The sequence below is a fragment of the Uranotaenia lowii genome, chromosome 1 (assembly GCF_029784155.1).
Source record: "Uranotaenia lowii strain MFRU-FL chromosome 1, ASM2978415v1, whole genome shotgun sequence".
Taxonomy (NCBI): Eukaryota; Metazoa; Arthropoda; class Insecta; order Diptera; family Culicidae; genus Uranotaenia; species Uranotaenia lowii.
Window position 1 is genome coordinate 51,830,318 of NC_073691.1, and position 12,458 is coordinate 51,842,775.

General features: G+C 42.0%; 2 protein-coding genes and 1 long non-coding RNA gene across 9 annotated transcripts in view; 2 read left to right on the plus strand and 1 right to left on the minus strand.

Moving 5' to 3' along the window:
* Positions 1-96: 96 nt before the first annotated feature.
* LOC129750001 (uncharacterized) lies at positions 97-1,634 on the plus strand. The gene is made up of 5 exons (XR_008738260.1): positions 97-266; positions 388-695; positions 886-1,051; positions 1,109-1,242; positions 1,509-1,634. It is a non-coding gene; the product is annotated as an uncharacterized LOC129750001 (long non-coding RNA).
* Positions 1,635-3,741: 2,107 nt separating this feature from the next.
* On the minus strand, positions 3,742-4,519 carry LOC129739581 (ubiquitin-like-conjugating enzyme ATG10). The gene is made up of 2 exons (XM_055731057.1): positions 4,148-4,519; positions 3,742-4,085 (listed from the first exon to the last, which is right to left on the minus strand). The coding sequence occupies exons 1-2, from the start codon at positions 4,488-4,490 to the stop codon at positions 3,817-3,819; spliced, it is 612 nt and encodes a 203-aa protein (XP_055587032.1). The 5' UTR covers positions 4,491-4,519; the 3' UTR covers positions 3,742-3,816.
* A 2,436-nt stretch (positions 4,520-6,955) lies between these two features.
* Positions 6,956-12,458, plus strand: part of LOC129750730 (guanine nucleotide-releasing factor 2) — a 246,035-nt gene continuing 240,532 nt past the window's right edge. Inside the window, exons 1-2 of one of the 7 annotated variants that reach the window (XM_055745788.1) lie at positions 6,956-7,393; positions 7,578-8,206. In XM_055745788.1, the coding sequence (XP_055601763.1) occupies positions 8,083-8,206 (124 nt within the window). In that variant the 5' untranslated portion in view covers positions 6,956-7,393; positions 7,578-8,082. Of the gene's footprint in view, positions 8,207-12,458 lie in introns of all 7 variants that reach the window. The other 6 variants (XM_055745802.1, XM_055745795.1, XM_055745820.1 and 3 more) reach the window with 6 other exon arrangements.

Consider the following 12,458-nt stretch of genomic DNA (forward strand, 5'->3'; position numbering starts at 1 on the left):
TTTTGGGTAATTTTGGGTCATCAATATACAGATGCAAACTAAAACTCAATTATTCAGCTCTGTATAAAAAGTTTGCTGTTGTTGGAAAGCTTTGGACGGGATGTCAAAGCATACAATTTTTTCAAATTTCCGGGATCAAAGCAAATTAATGGACGCGTATCAATACTACCTCAGGGAAATTCAACGAATTAACGGTAAATTGCTCGTAATGGTTCGTTTTAGTGATGTTGATAATTTGTGCATAGAAAATTGATCTGAAGAATCGGGTAAGTTGAAGTGAAATTTGCTTTGCAACTCTCCCGGCTGCGGTCAAGTAGTCGCGACAAATAGCTGGAGAATTATAATAAACATAAATTCTTTTTATACATTTTATGGTACGACAAACAGCGGCGGAAAATAGTTGAAAAGCGATGAGGAGCAGCATGATGGGGTCGTTTTGTGTACTGCAACCCAATGCTCATGGATGGTAATCGGAATACGTATCGAAATCGTCCCGTAAAAAGAATGCGAGCCCAAAAAGAAGACAAATGAAAGCCAAATTTAAAGAAATTGTGAATCAAGGTCAATATCCTCCGGAAAAACTTAAACCGGAAGAGATGTATCGGCTGATAATGTTCTCCAGTTTTGATTCCTCCTTAGCATAAGGAGCTTTTGCTGCTAGGAAATCACATAGCACCTGGAAAATAAATTTTAAGGTAGGTAATTGTGTTAAAAGGTAATAATCTTTCACAAATAGTCAAAATCTGAATATTAACTGAATTAAGAGAGTAGAGTTTTTTTTAAAAACAATTTATTGATTTCTATTTGGAACTCGGAAGAAATCTTTTATTTGTTATTTTAATTATTACAACCTTCAAAGTTAATAATTTTAACCTCACATTACAGATGCACATATAAAGAAAAAATGAGGATAGTGTAACCGGTTTCTGATTCCTGGGTGTTATGCTACGTATAGCATAGATAGTCATCAACATTTCAAGTTTCTTGTGGAACTGTGGCCATGAAATTCGAACACCTTTTTCTAGAGGATTCGATGCTGATGACGGTGAAGGTAAATCGCAACTTTTTTTTTCTAATTTTCAATATTAGTTAACAGCATTTTTTTCAGTTACACAGGCTGAAAAAAAAAGAAAACAGCATCTCGGGACCATGCGAAAGTATCGATAAGCCTGATGGAATGAATATCTCAGATCGAAATTGCTTTTGATGGAGCCTGGCATAGGGTTATAAACAAATGAACAGGTTTACATAAATTGTTTTTTACTTTTCATTCTATTGCTATCAGCTTACTTTATCAATGTATCGGAATGCTAAATAACTTATGTTAATTTTTAAGATTTGAAATATTCATTAAAATTTAAAAGTCTACCTTTACCACTGACCGCTTTACTATCGTTCTTTGACTTACAAAATTTGAAATTTGAGAATTCAGTGTAATAGACCCGTATTTTAGTTCGTATTTTACGATAAGTTCAATTTCAACTTTTCAACTCGATCTTCTTTTTCAGTCCCCTTGTTTATTTGACGATGAAAATGTACAATCCCAATACCGATGAAGAACTTGAGGTCTTAAAACCAGACAGATTTTTATCTTCTTAAGCGACCGATGAGGTGTGTGCAAAGCGGCAGCACAACCCGAATAGAATTGTACGGTGAAAAAACCATGAAGTTCACTTTCACTTTACCATGAATTGTATGGTTTACACAATGATTTTTATGGTCTACAATACCGTGAATACCCATTAAACTTCATAGTTTACGACCATACATTTCATCGTTTTGGCGAAAATAACCATGAAAAAGGGGTATTGTTATGCAGCGTGACCATGAAAAAAATGGCGATTTTCCATACATCGGAAAGCCCAATAATATAAAGTTCATGGTTAAAACAGCTTCCAGTTTTTCACAATAAAACCATGAAAATACGTTTATTCCGATCGTTTTAGCGAAGCTGGAAATCAAGGTTAATTGATGGTAAAAAAATATAATTTTTGTCGTACAATTTTATGGTTTATACAGAATAAAATTCACATTCTCAAGGATTGCAATAATTTTTTTTATTTTTTCAACAAAAAATCTTAATTTTAATATTTTATCACTTATTTTTACATTTTGAACACAAGCACCAAGCACTTTACGGCATCACCGCCGGCCGTTTCTATAATGTGGAACTTCCGATAGGGGGCTGGCTATTTCCCGTTGGCCACTAGCCACTATTCTGGTCCTGGCTCTCTGATTCCGGCTAGGTCTTTCCGATATTTTCCCATTTTGAAGGACACAGCTCATTTTCCACGGCTGCCAATAGTTTTCTCGCACCGTCTTCGCCGATCGGGGGGAATTAACCGGGAGCTTTGTTAGAGCCCGCCCTCCGGAGCTGTGCAGCATCTAGAAAAATGAATTAAATAAAAAAAAATACAGTTCTCGAAACCATTATTAGTTTAAAAAGCAACTTACCGCATCCAAAATATTTCGATGCGCACAACCAAACAAATTGACCGCGAAAACTTGTTTGCCAAAATGGCGCGCATTGAAAAATATATACACGATCAATTAAAAGTGTGTAAAATAACCAAAAGTTTACCATTGTTCGTTTCGGTTCGGATTTACATTTTACCATGAAGTACACCGTAACAATAATAATCACAATTAAATTATTGTTATACCGTGTATCTGTCATTTTCGTCAACTATGAAATATTTTGAATTAACTATATACTTCACGGTGACTTTAAAATTTATGGTGTTTTCAAAATAAAATGCGGTTGATAGATATTTAGATACTACGATGAAGTTTACAGTTAAATTGAAAATCATTGTTCGGTTATTTTAAAACCATGGTCCTTGCTATTCGGGAAGTCTATGGGGCCTGACGATGGACGCAGTAATCCAATGCTGGAGGAAAAGTTCCGTAACAGGATAATCAAGACATTCCGTTGCTGAAGATTTTTTGAGTTCAATATTTACAATATTTTTCATGTACTTAATGATTTTTATTTATGTTATGTTATGTTATTTAATATTATTCAAAATGTAAATTTATAAATAAAGAATCCAGCAAGAATAAATTTTGTTGAAGAATTCATATCCGGGCATTTAATTTTTATGAGCAAACAGATTAAAAAAGTGCTGTGGCATCCCTGCATTCGTAAAAATATACAGAATGGACTAACTGGCTGAAAGCTCAAAATGTATAAAAGCTTTTTGCTCACGCTCTGCGTAGAGCGCCCAAACATAAAACTAAGTGGAGACACTTTTCTTGAAACTGACTAGAATTTTATACAGAATAGAGTAACTTTGGTTACCGTGCAGTGCATGAAGAACTTTTATTTTATATGGCGACCGTCAAAATTTACTTATATATTTGATCGATATCAAATTCGGCGATCTGCTTTGATGCGATTGATGTTCGCCATTGAATGAAAAAGTTTATCGTGCTCTAAATGGGATCAGTGCTTTAAACATAAGTTGGCCTGATATTCTACAATTTAGATGATCAGTTTCAAATCCAAAATATATTCAGTCGTTTAGTCGACAAGCTTTCTTTCAAACTTGAGAATATTTTTAAAACTAGAATTGTATAATTCTAAAACTAAAAAAAAAGATTTCGTCAACATTTTCTTAAACTTATAACATTCTACTTTCAGAATTTCGAATTATTTCTATTTTTTAAAAGTACCGTTTTAATTTTTTTTTAAATTTATTTTAATTTAAATTAACACATTTTTTGTAAATTGTTAGTACTTGTTTCTGGCTTACAAATCTTTTAGCATGTTAAAGTTTAATACGCACATCCAAGGTTTTTCAAATTTAAAAATCCTTAACCAGCTTCTTCATCTGCATATCGTATATCCAGCTTCAGATCTACGAAAGGTCCATAGGAGGATAGGAACGAGACTATTTTGTTATGACTTTGGTTCACATTTCCCAGAACCTGTGCCGTTCGGCACGGATGAAGGGCCAAGAACGGTCGAAACAGAACCGGATGTTCCATTTGGGTTAGCGTTTGCTTCAGTTGTTCGTGTTCTTCGGTAGAAACTAGCTCTCGGAAGGCCGTCCAAGCTTCCTCCAGTCGAAGTTGTGTTCCATCTGAAATATTTAAAGAAAAAACTTTAAATTGCAATGGAATTTCAAATTTTAACAAATCATACTTGACTTATAAACGTTAAAGTACATCATCGGAACCTGATAGCTGACGCTATATACAACGTGATATTCGAACTGAACCAACTCGGATTGGTCGTGGGCCACTTTGAGTTCGGACGGATCATTCTGGGAGAGTTCATCTTCATCATCGATGGTATTTTCAGCAACAATTGTTCGAGATCCAATCAAGAGCTTTTGCTTCACTGATTTTCGCAGATAATCGTTGGTTCCGTGGACGGGTGATTCCACTAACTCCCAGCAATCTCCAATGCGTCTGGATAGCGACAAAAATTGTGTGGCCGCCGTAGAAAACTGCTCCGGTGTTAGGGTTCCTCCCGTTGTTGACATGGCGATGAATGTTGTACTTCAGCTTTCCTCCCTGCATGGGTGGTTGTCGAATGAATATTGTTGTTGCCGTTTTGGGGTGGTGTGGTGATTTAGATTTAGCGGAGATGCAAACCTCGTATTCTTTGAGCATTCACGCTTAGATTTTTCGTCATTGAATAAGTTTCGAACTCCGTATTCTTAATTTGAGTACTTAATTCTGAACAACAGGGAAAGTTAGGAAGAAAAAACAACAGAAGATGCGTTATTAGGAGGAGAAAGAAAAAAAGAGAGTCTCACAACCACGTTGCGTAAGTTGCGCCAACATCTTTGCCAGCACTCTTAAAGCGTTTTGTTTGCTTCCTCAGGGCTCTTTTTTCCCCATCATCTTTAATCGCCTTCCGGCGCAGCAGTTTCGGGAAGAGGCACGCGTATCGATCAGCCGAAGGAGGAATCAGCAGTTCCCTGGTAGTCCCCAGGAGGCGTAGGCACCAATACTGCAAACCAATCGGCCCCGGTCGTAAGGCGGCCGAATAGCAGCAGAGTTACCAAAGTGCCATCCAATCGGCCCCAAGCGAAGGCGGCTGAAGGCAGAAGAGCAGCAGAGGCACCAGTAGTGCCATCCAATCGGCGCCCCTGGCGAAGGGCGAAGAGCGGCTGACGAGAGAAGGCAGAGGCATCAATACTGCAAACCAATCGGCCCCGGTCGTAGCATGGCCGAATAGCAGCAAAGGTACCAAGGTGCTATCCAATCGGCCCCAGGCGTAGGGCGGCCGAATAGCAGCAGCGGTATCAAGGTGCCATCCAATCGGCCCCAGGCTCAGGGCGGACGAAAGAGCAGCAGAGGTACCAAGGTGCCATCCAATCGGCCACGGTCGTAGGGTGGCCGAATAGCAGCTGAGGTACCAATAGTGCCATCCTATCGGCGCCCCTGGCGAAGAGCGGCTGACGAGAGAAGGCAGAGGCATCAATAGTGCCATCCAATCAGCCCCGGTCGTAGGGCGGCCGAATAGCAGCAGCGGTATCAAGGTGCCATCCAATCGGCCCCAGGCTCAGGGCGGACGAAAGAGCAGCAGTGGTACAAGGTGACATCCAATCGGCCACGGTCGTAGGGCGGCCGAATAGCAGCAGAGGTACCAAAGTGCCTACAAATCGGCCCCAGGCGTAGGGCGGCCAAAGAGTGACAGAGGCACCAATACTCCAAACCAATCTGCCCCGGTCGTCGGGCGGCCGAATAGCAGCAGAGGTACCAAGGTGCCATCCAATCAGCCTCAGGCGTAGGGCGGCTGCATGGCAGCATGCAGGGCAGGCGAAGTGCCGCACAAAAGAGGTCCGTTCAACGAGCATGCATCCCGCAGGGCGGTGAGCACACGCTCATAGGGGACATGTGGGAGTGTTTGTTCCCAAAAATGTTTATAATACTCGTCGCACTTGACTGGACAGAAACTCTCCGTATTTTCAAGGAGAAGTTGTTCACTCACATTGTGTTGAGGAAGAACCTTGAAAGCAAACGAAAAAAAAACAGTTCGGCTGCTGGCAGGTAGGCAACGAATTGAAAAAAAGCTTTCTGGTAGGAGCAACAATGATAATAAAATTGTTTGGGGAACCGGAACACGAAAACACTGTGTCGGATTTTGTGTCGCACACAGTACTGTGCTGTGCCGACACACTACAAAAGATATCAACACAAAAACAGCACAGCTTCGTTTCGGATGTGACATGCCATCAAATTGTGTTGCATTGCACTTACTGTGTTCGTGTTATTTTCGGTCCCTGAAGAGGCCTATGTCTGGAATTCTGATGGGCATCAATGAAGAGGGAGGTCCAGAAGCTCGCCTCGAACTCCTGATAAGCATCGAGTACAGACGCTGTTTCCGGATCGTCAACAGTGGAGATTTTTTATATCTGCCCTATGTGTCGAACAAATGGCGCTGAAAAAAAAAACTAAAATTTCCTAGAAGTTTTTCTTCGTGTAACCCCTATCAATGATGGTGAATTTAGCGGAGGCTCAAACCCTTTTGGGAAAAATAACTGTTTGCTTTGTATACGCTCATTTCGCTTCAATGGCGGAGTATTCTCTCCGAATGAGTACGGGAGATACCGCTCTCAGCAGGTCTCATTTTACAAATTTTACCGTACCTCACAAACACACCCAAGAATGTGTACAACTGATGTACAACAGTGCAGTAGTGCGTCCATGACGGCAGAACGTAAACGCTGCTGCTAGGGAGATGCATCACGACAACAAGTCACCAATACACAACAATCCGGACGGGCGGCGAATGAGAATCGAGAAAACGTCCGCAAATGACTCTCCCGTGGCTCGCTCTCCGCGTTTTTTATGCACTGTTTTCAATGGACGGCGGGATGTTGTAGCATGAATGGTCGTCGTACCAGCAGCAGCAGCAAGCAATCAGCAGGGCCAAAGTATAATTTCCGAGTTCGGAGAATTGTGCGATGCGAGAACAAATTGAGTAGAAGACGACGGGTGATGGAGAAAAAAAAATTAACATAGACAGAGCAGCAGCAAAGATGATTTTTCGGTGTACTAGATTCGAGAGTTTTCGGGTCGCGCAAATGTTGAAGTGCTGAAAATTTGTGACCGCAGGCCCCGCAAAACGGACCAGTTCCAGCTGAAAAGTGTCTAGAAATGGCCCCCGGATTGGCCCGGAAGTAGTGGATGCTGAAAATTTTGCGTTGCCTAAAGCGGGTTCGCGCGGACGGATTCGATTCGACTTTCCGATTATCGTCGGACGGAGGCAACCCTTTTTTCGCCGTTTCTTCTCTCAATACGCGGTGGGTGAATTTTTCCTTCCTCTGGATGGATGGATGTTGTACGCTATTGGATTTGAAGTGGAACGGCCCAACAACGACATCGGAAGGGTTTCGATGAAAAATTGCTCGGGGAGTACCGTGCTATTGAAAAAGTAATGCGTCTGTGACCTCTCGGCCAGGGGCATCCTAAAGTTTGTTAGCGAAAATCCGGAGTAGTGCCCTCCAGAGGTCACACACAGGGCGATAACAGTGCCCCGTGTGTCTCCGTTTGTTTGTGTATGCGGGCCAGGGGAATCAAAATTTTTGGGTTAAATTAAAAAATTTTCATCGTTGCAGTTTTTTGAAGGAAAAAAATATCTTTGTGGTTGCATCAGTGGGGGTGTTCTTAAATTTTCTCTTCCATTCAGCAGAATGTTGAAGGAAGAAGCACTACAAGAGTCTTGCTAAGAAAAGATCTTCAAATGTAGATACCGTGTGGAAGTGCAGTGTACCAAAGCAGAATGCAAAGGAAATAACACCGATGTGTAAGGGAAAAAAACGGGAAGGAAGCAAATCAGTCAGTGTGAGTGATCCGAAGACGACGACGACATATTAACCGATAAAATCAACGACAAAACAAAGTATTCAAGAGGAAAAAAATAAACAACTGCAACACCCGGGTCATTTCCGGACCGAAGGAGGAATCTCATTCGAAAGGGTTAGAGGGCACATATGGGAATCAAATAAGTCAAATAAGTTACCAACCAAATGGAAGGATACACCAAAGGTTGAATTTTTGGAGTCACAACCATACATCAGGAACCTATAGGTTTGCAGCTCAGGATATAGTTGGAGGTTTAAAATGGCTACACCAAAAAGCAGCGACAGATCTAGTGCACCAGCGGTCTCGAGTGACCTCAATCTCGGCGGCAGCAGCACCGCCACACCGGCGACAATGACGGCTGCCGGTGGTAGCAGTCAAAAGGGTAAGTTGCAGGCCCCCTGCTCTACACCGTAAACCAATCTTTTCTAGATCCCGATTATAGGGCCGTAACAAAACTAAAATAGGAAAAAAAAACCTTAACCAAGCGTTTGTATTTAAACCTGTTAAAATGTTGCACTCAATTCTTCAGACTGTGATTTTTCTGTAATTTATCACATTTTTAAAAAGATATATTGATTTAAAAGAATATATATAAATTTTATTTTTAAAAAGGTATGAAATATTATAATTATATGTATTTTACTTTGAATATTTTCCTCAGTTCACCATGAAATCCACGAAAAATGTTTTATCTGTCTTTGATATGATTTCAAGCATCCTCTCCTTCTCCCCACTTCCCGCCTTTCTAATGAAGACACATGCAACGGATACGGATTATGCAAACGAAACTGACGGATACCCCTCTATAGGCGAAGAAGTATGCAACGGAAACGGACTTCTCTAACAGAACTTATTGGATACAACGACCCAAGGTCCAAGGATTGCTGCTCATGGGAGTGAGAAAAAGCCCAAAGCGACAGTAGCCTGTGGGGCACCTAAACGCATCCCACAGTATCCCTGTCTTGTTCAGCTTAAGCAGTTCACTGGCGCAGTGGACACCGTGGGTTTTCATGATTGAAACAGACAATATTAGGAAACGTAAGAAAGTTGGTGAGGAAAAGGACGAAAGCCCCAATCCGTTTGGTGGAAGCAGCTTTCGACATTCACTGCTTAGGCAACCTGACAATCCGGTGGAGACGACGGATGAGACTCTCGAGACCCCGAACGAAGCGGCACAAGAAGCGCTAGTCGAACTTCTCAGTTCCCTGGAACTCCAGGGCCCTAAGGCCCCGGAGGTATTAGTGGCGGCCATGGTTTGCTTAGCAGACCTTGTGAAATGTGTGATGGAGAAGTCCAATATCCACAAGGAGATCCGAGAAAAACTGGCCAAGGTGCATCTGTTCATCTTAGCAAATATCGTTGTGGTGGGCCGTTTCGCAGTATCTGATAGCAGGGCAAAAGAACGTGAGACGGCTGAGACCCCACTGAGGATGGAAACCACCCGCCCAAAGAAGGTCAATGCATTCGTTCAAACTGACGAAAGGTAGAATTGGCTGGGAACGGCAAGCTTAAGATGGGGTCTCCCGGTGAATCGAAACCTGGTGCCCAAAAAACGCACCTGGGATCTGCTGGTCCGGCAAGAATAGAAGAGAGATAGCGTTCGCAAAACTCCAGATTGCGGCATCAAACGAAGCTCTAGTGTGGGCGGTTAAAAGTGGGTGGTCTCTCTGCTAGATAGCCATCCCCCAGCAAGCAGAAAAGTGCTTCCGTTATGTCGAGTTCGGTCCCAAGTCAATCGCCTGCAAGCAAGGGCACCGACAGAAGTCTCGCGACTAGCTGCACTAACCCGGTGAAATATCTCCACTCTGGACAAAGAGCTGGCAACCCTATGTACGTTTTCACCATGGCTGGAGAATCCGTTTCGTGGAATGTAAAACGTCAAGCGTCCGTAGCTATGATGAAAGGTCTACGGACTTGACGTCGCGAGCCCGAATTCGTTGCTATACGATTTAAGAAGCACTTAAGTGAAAACAACTTTTGAAGGAGATCGACACTCAACACGTTATCAAGATTTTCTGTGATAATCAATCCGCTATTTGTTCGGCGCAAAAAGGACACCCTGGATACGGGCTTCCCTTCACTGTGGAAAGAAGCTTACATGTTCCCGGTTTATAAAAAGGGAGATAAGAAAGATGTTAATAATAACCGAGGAATTTCAGCTCTGTGTGCTATAGCCAAACTTTTCGAATTGGTGGTTTCCCATCCCATCCCATTTTCATGTTCTGCAAGTACAACCTCTCCAACGACCAGCATGGATTTATGCCTCGACGCTCAACTACAACTAACTTGCTAATCTTTATCTCGTTTGTGCATGAAAGTTTTGTAAAGAAATCCCAAACAAATGCAATCTATACCGTTCTGTCTGCGGTATTCGACAAGGTGAATCATGATATTGCCATCGGAAAGCTCGCGCGTTCTCAGCTTCATCAGGCGTGCCTCAGGGAAGTCATTAAGGGACTTTAGTATTCCTAATCTACTTCAATGACGTGCTGCAACTCCTCTATGGACCAAAATTGGCGTATGCCGACGACTTGAAACTGTACTACTCTATCAATGGCTCCGAAGATGTGAACTTCCTGCAGAACCAGTTTAACCTCTTTGCCTCCTGGTGTGATGCCAATTGCCTACCTTTAAACCGTAATAAATGTGTAGTAATATCATTTTCCCGCAAACGACGCCCATTCCCAGCCGTTTATTTCCTTGGAAACGATGCAATTTCTCGAGCTCAACACGTGAAAGATCTTGGTGTGATCCTCGACGCGCGGCTGGATTTTAAGAATCACACCAACTATATCATTGACAAAGCCTCCAGAAGCCTGGGTCTTCTTTTCCACATAACGAAGGGCTTTAAGGACATATACTGCATGCAGAGTTTTTACTGCAGTCTGGTTCGATCGATCCTCAAATATGCTTTTGCGGTTTGGTACCCATATTATCAAAACGGTTCTGATCGCATCGAAGCCATCCAACGACGTTTTTTGAGATATGCCCTTCGACACTTAAACTGACAAGACCCTTTTCGACTTCCCAGCTACGAAAGCCGCTGCCGCCTGATCGACATCGACACGCTGCAAGCCCGCAGGATCGCCACTCGTGCGTCTTTCGTCGTTAATCTGCTTTCAACAAGAATCGACTCTCCCGCACTTTTGGAAGTTCTTCCACTTAGCGTCCAACCTCGTGGTTTGAGGAATCGGGATCTTCAGCTCTTCGTTCCTGTTAGACTAAACAATTACGGGGCCAACTCTGCAATAATTGGCGTCATCAAGACTTTTAACCGCTTCTCAGAGCATTTCGATTTTGACGTTTCGAAGGTTGTATTCCGAAGAAGAATTTTTAGTGTTCGTTCAGTGTAGATTTGTATTTGTAGTTAGTCTCTTAATTTTTAAATATTATTTGGATCAATATATGATCTGTTGATTTAATTATAATTAATAAAAAAATAAATAAATTATACATTTCTCGATTTTCGTCAAATCTACGGACTTGAGCGGTTTTCAATCTGACAACGCCTGGAGTAAGCCTTTCTTGACAAAGAGCACAGCAAATGGCGAGATCTACAAATCTGAGTTCCTCGAGAAGCGCCTTTTGCCGTTCTTGCAGCAGCACGACGAAGCTCCGTTATTTTGGCCAGAATTGGCATCGTGCCACTATTTTGAAAGTGTCCTGAAGTAGCATAAGGCCAATTCTGTCCATTTTGTTCCAAAGGACATGAAACCGCCAAACTGTCCGGAGCTGCGCCCAGTGGAGGATTACTGGGAAATAATGAAGCGGGAACTTCGGAAGGGCAAGAAGACAGTCAACGACGAGAAGGACATATTAAGAAAATGAAAAAAAAAAAAAACTGAGAAACTTGTACCGGATGACACTGTAAAGACTTTGATGGAGGGCATCAAGCGAAATGCGTTCAATTTTACACTCAAGCCTCCATCGATTAACTTTTCTTTTGATTTTTGGTGTAAATATGTATAAAACTACCTTAAAATTTGGTTTGATTCTAAATATTAAAAGTAAATTGGCATGACATTTTCGGTGTCGCAATAAATTCGTGTTCGCCCTTCAGATGTCATTTTCTGACAGTCCAAGCTAGACGAGTGACAGGAGGTTGAGCGAGTCATGCACACAGATAGCGACTTCTTTGTAGTATGCAGCGAGTGAGAGCCTTCTTAATAAGGGATGAACGCATGGTGTCCTCCGAGTTCATCGTTAAAATATATATCTAACATTAATTATCGATCCTAAATACCTTCCTTTAGACTAGGCCCACCAATGGTTGCTAAACCTCGATTCGAGTACATTCAGCAACATATCTATCAACTCATCATCGCACCAACAGTTGCTAACTTGATTCAAAGAATAGCATTCGAGCAGTAGGTTGTTACAGGATGCGTTTATGAAGCAACCCGGTAGCAACGCAGCCGGTCGTCGTTATCAGAAAATAAATAAACACAAATACCAACCTGGATGGCAACAATGGGTGCGAAAATCAGTGAGTAGATGAAAGCGCAACCATTCAAAACATCTAAAATACCGACCGAAATAGCAACGCCCGGTGGGTTTGGTCTTAGGTACACAGGAGGTGAAAAATCGCCTTGAGAAGTAATTTTCAGTTTGAACAGATAGCTTTCGTTCTTTGA

Excerpts from the sequence above, each read along its gene's own strand:
- LOC129739581 (XM_055731057.1), bottom strand. The coding sequence starts at position 4,490 with ATGTCAACAACGGGAGGAACCCTAACACCGGAGCAGTTTTCTACGGCG. Across the intron at positions 4,086-4,147 it reads CTTTAACGTTTATAAGTCAA|ATGGAACACAACTTCGACTG; the intron begins GTATGATTTGTT and ends TAAATATTTCAG.